This window comes from Olea europaea, chromosome 18, assembly GCF_002742605.1.
Source record: "Olea europaea var. sylvestris chromosome 18, O_europaea_v1, whole genome shotgun sequence".
Classification (NCBI taxonomy): domain Eukaryota; kingdom Viridiplantae; phylum Streptophyta; class Magnoliopsida; order Lamiales; family Oleaceae; genus Olea; species Olea europaea.
In genome coordinates, this window is record NC_036254.1 from 4,543,966 (window position 1) to 4,548,527 (window position 4,562).

At 34.1% G+C, this 4,562-nt stretch overlaps 1 protein-coding gene across 1 annotated transcript; it reads left to right on the forward strand.

Annotated features, from left to right (window-relative positions):
* Window positions 1-2: 2 nt before the first annotated feature.
* LOC111366629 (casein kinase II subunit alpha-4, chloroplastic-like) lies at window positions 3-4,132 on the forward strand (the record flags this gene model as incomplete). The annotated part of the gene is made up of 4 exons (XM_022987344.1): window positions 3-232; window positions 311-437; window positions 2,695-2,889; window positions 3,760-4,132. Coding segments are annotated over 4 exons (735 nt in total), but the record flags the coding sequence as incomplete, so codon positions are not given.
* Between the last annotated feature and the right edge of the window lie 430 nt (window positions 4,133-4,562).

The window sequence follows — 4,562 nt, forward strand, 5'->3', positions numbered from 1 at the left end:
ACCACAACCAGCAGAAGCTGAAACAACCAGCCTCGCCGCCGCCTCAGACGCCATCGCAACTAACTTCTCTCGGCCGCGGCCCCGCTATTTCTTTACCTGAAACCCTGGCGCAGAAGATAGGAAAATCCATCCGCCGTCCTGGCGCCCCATCCAAGGCTCGGATCTATACCGACGTCAATGTTATCCGCCCCAAGGAGTATTGGGACTACGAGTCTCTTACAGTTCAATGGGGGTGTGTAATTAGTTAAATTAATTTTCTATTTTGTGAACGATGGAATTTATTATTTAATTTAATTTTTGGGTCTAACAGGGAGCAAGATGATTACGAGGTGGTGAGGAAGGTAGGAAGAGGGAAATATAGCGAGGTGTTCGAGGGAGTGCACACCAACAACGAAAAATGCATTATCAAAATCCTTAAACCTGTAAAGAAAAAAAAGGTTTGTTTTCTTTAGCATTTTACAACGAATTCTTCTTTCTTATGCTCTTATTGTTGAATCAAAAATAATTTGAAATGAAGAAACCTAGAGAAGCGAGAAGCCAGTTGTGAAATATTTATGCACCAGTTAAAGAGAAATTTCATTTGGGTTTCCTCATATTTACCAAATCATCTTTGGGATTTCAAAAACTATTATATTTATTTATGTTCATATGAAACTCTTATCATATTTTTAAGTGCCATGGTGGGTGATAGAGAGAAAATAAGTTTCAGTTAAACATATCAATGTTAATAAGAACGTGCATAATGCAGTAGTTGATCAATGTCTTTATTTTTTCGCTGTAGTCGTGGATGAGCTAAAGATTACATAACATTTTTTAAGATGAGGTCTCTTGGTTTGTGGTGTGTGCAATGCACTGTTGACATAGTTTTACTTTGTGAAACAAAAGAAGGGTTGAGTTGCATATTAGAACTTTGGAGCGCTTTTGCATGTCATGTAGAACCTAAGAAGCACGAACATGCTAATGGAGCTGTTTGGTTGGTGTTCAATGTGTATCTGGCATGTAGACACTCCAACACAACACCGACATATGTCGGAAACTCCAGGTTGCGGCCCTTTCTCGGACATATCCATCACAAAGAAATCCTAAAGCTGGTAAAAGTAAAGAAAAAGTATTAACTATCTAAAAAATGACAATGAATGAAGATATGGCATCGGTTGAAGCCTCGAAGGGAGAGGCACTTGCATGGAGGACAAATGAGGTTGAAGGAGAGATGAACACTTAAAACCCTAACATTATTTTAACTCTTAAAATTATATTCACGTATTCACCCACTTATTACATTAGCTTTTACTTAGGCTAAGAAGCATAGATACTTTTAAACTTATTTTGTATTTGTATTCGGTATGTATTCAAGCTTAAATATGTTTGGACACTCTCCAATATGTATGGGATATGTGTTTACTAATTATTTTATATATTTTGTATTTTTTAAATTTTCGATACGTGTTGAATACAGTAGAACATGTGAAGAAGAGTTTTGTTGGTTTTAAACTTTTTTAAAATTCATTATTTTATTGTTGGCAATCGATGAGAGTTTTTGCTTATCTCTCGTTTGGTACGGATTAAAATTTGATTTTAATTTAAGTCAAACAATCAATATTAATCACATCTTTTGTTGATTCCACGACTTTTCAACTACATATTTCAAAAATTTCTATCATAATCTACTAAAAAATCTAATTTTAATCCCTATCAAACAACCCCTTAGTAGATCATTATTGTTATTATCAATAACTTATTAAAAAATAGATAATAATACTTGGGCCCTGTTTGAGCTCCATTAATTTGAAGAAATGTATTATGGAATAGTGATTGATGGAGAATGTGTGGTTAAAAAAGGAGTTTTTGATTTGCTTGCAATATTATATTAATAAAGAATGTGTGATTAAAAATGAGTACTGTAGAAAAAATAATGGGAAAGAATGTAAAGGATGACAAACAAGGGCTTAATTAATAAGGAGAATTTGCTCTTTTGTGTACTTTTTTAGAGTGAATAAAATAACTTCACACGGAGTTGAAAAATTAGTTTTTATTCATATCATTCTGCAATTTTTATCAAGAAAATTAAATTTTTATTCCAAAGGAGAATATAAAATATGGGACTTTGTCGAGACTTATTGATGCCCTTGAAGATGATAGGTTGCTTGAGGTTGCTAATTTATCATTAGATGAATCAAGGTGAGAGTATTATTGTTAATGATAATGAAGAAGATGGTAGTAATGTTGAAGAAAATGAAGTTGGGACTATGAATGATGAAGAATGATTGTAGTGATACTTATTAAGAATGATGAAAGATTCATATAGCCGATCCCATATTTATTGGGAATAAGGCTTAGTTTATTGTTGCTATTGAGGCAACAGCAGATTGTTTGTCTTCAAATGATCCTCTCCTTAGGTTTGTTATACATTCGAGGTTCTCGTGTAATATATGTGAAGGAAATGCAACAGGACTTGTAGCTTCTACTTTTTGTGTACAAACTACTAGTTGTACTTAGAATTGGACTTTTGTACGTTTTTAGACTGCAAGACAATTTGTACGTGTTACAAAACCAGCGCATTGCTTATCATTTGTAAATATTTGTTGATTAAATTTTAATTTTATTGTTCACTTATTTGTTAGGTTTTATACGCTTATAAAATCTCTAGAAATAAATTATCGAAGAACTTACATTCAATTTCACAATTTTGTGCAGATTAAAAGGGAGATTAAAATATTGCAGAATCTTTGTGGCGGGCCAAATATTGTGAAGTTGCTGGATATTGTTAGAGATCAGCAATCAAAGACACCAAGCCTTATATTTGAATATGTGAATAATACAGATTTTAAAGTGCTTTATCCTACACTTTCAGACTTCGATATTAGATATTACATCCATGAACTTCTAAAGGCAAGTCCCTTGATTTATCTACTTTCGCAATTGGTAATAAGTTCTAGAAACTGGAATTTATAACTAGTGAGAACCTCATTTGTTGTTTGAGCTTTTGCAAATTTCTCCAACACTTGTATTTTCTATGTTTCCTTTATGTTAAACAAACTATTCAATTTTTAATATCCATTTTTTTGGAGGCTTCTATTATTATTTGCTTCCCTAATTCAATTCTTTTATTCTTTGGGCTGTATATCATGTAGCTTCAGATAATGATTGTTCTGAGGATTACAGGAGCTAGGCTGCTTTGCTGAAGAGCAACCTGGCAATGATCCCTTATTCTGGTTGACACGAGACATATATTCCTTATTTTATGCCAAATTTTGTCAAGTAGAATCAATTTTAAATTGCTACTGTCACTCTAACATGATAACAAGATAGATGTACGCTATGCAGTTGTTAACTGCTTACTAAAAAGAGGGTCAAAATTGGATATCCGTTTGGATGAGGTCTTTTGGTTAGGGTGCAATTTCAATACCGTTTACTTCCTCTACGAAAAGCCAGCTGTTGGTGATCCACTTTTTGGAGACATTGCTCAAGAGCCTGAATTTGGCCAGCCATCGGCGCTGATTACTTAAAAATTTCCTAAACTAATTGGGACTTAAATTTCAATGCACTTCATCTTTCTGATACTTGATTGTGGCTTTCTTGCTGCTAGATTTTTCTGTCATTTATGCTAACATGGAAATTTGCTTTATTTGTTAAGTAAGAAGTTTCATAGGTCTCTTTACATTTTGTGTCTCTTACTCTGACCCTTTACAGTTTTCAAACTTGATATTCTTTGGAAGTGCAAAAACAATTCTGACTTTCCTGTGTACTTATATGTTGTAGGCTTTAGATTACTGCCATTCTCAAGGTATCATGCATCGGGACGTGAAACCTCATAATGTCATGATTGATCATGAGCAGCGGAAACTTCGGCTTATAGATTGGGGACTTGCGGAGTTTTACCATCCTGGTAAAGAGTACAACGTTCGTGTTGCTTCTAGGTTTGCTATTTTCCCTCCAATTTAGTTTTTCTTCTATAGGCCATGCGATCTTGTTCTTTTTTCCTTTTTTCCCCATCCAATACAGTTTTGTACCCAACTTCTTAGATAAAAATTTGTAGTTGTTAACTTGACATCTGACACACACTTCCATTTTAGACAGCTTTGAGGATTTCTCATTAAGTTTTCTAGGATGAAATTGACACTGGGTTTTGATATGGAAAGGTTCAGTGTTATTTATAAATTTATTGAGCTTTAGATATAGTGATTTTGCGATATCTGTAGCCTGTTCACCATACACGTGCGTGATAGTTCTTGCTCACTTAGACTAGCAACTTTTGAGAAGTTTCTTTTGTTATTTTGACATCTAAGTAACACTTCTAATGCGGAGGGCAGCTTTAGAGTATCTTTTATAGTCTCCTAAGATGACATTCAGAGTGGACTTGGATGCAAATAAGAATTAGGATTTATTATTTATTGATGTGAAAGGACTCGGGCACAAACATTCAGACCTGTTCAGTCGCTGCTCTTTGGTGATGTTTTGGTTCCAAAGCTCCGATTGATTGAACAAATTGACTGACAGCTCCATTAAATATGGGCAAAAATGCTTGCAATCAGAATTTCAATTCCAAAATACTATCTTCGTTA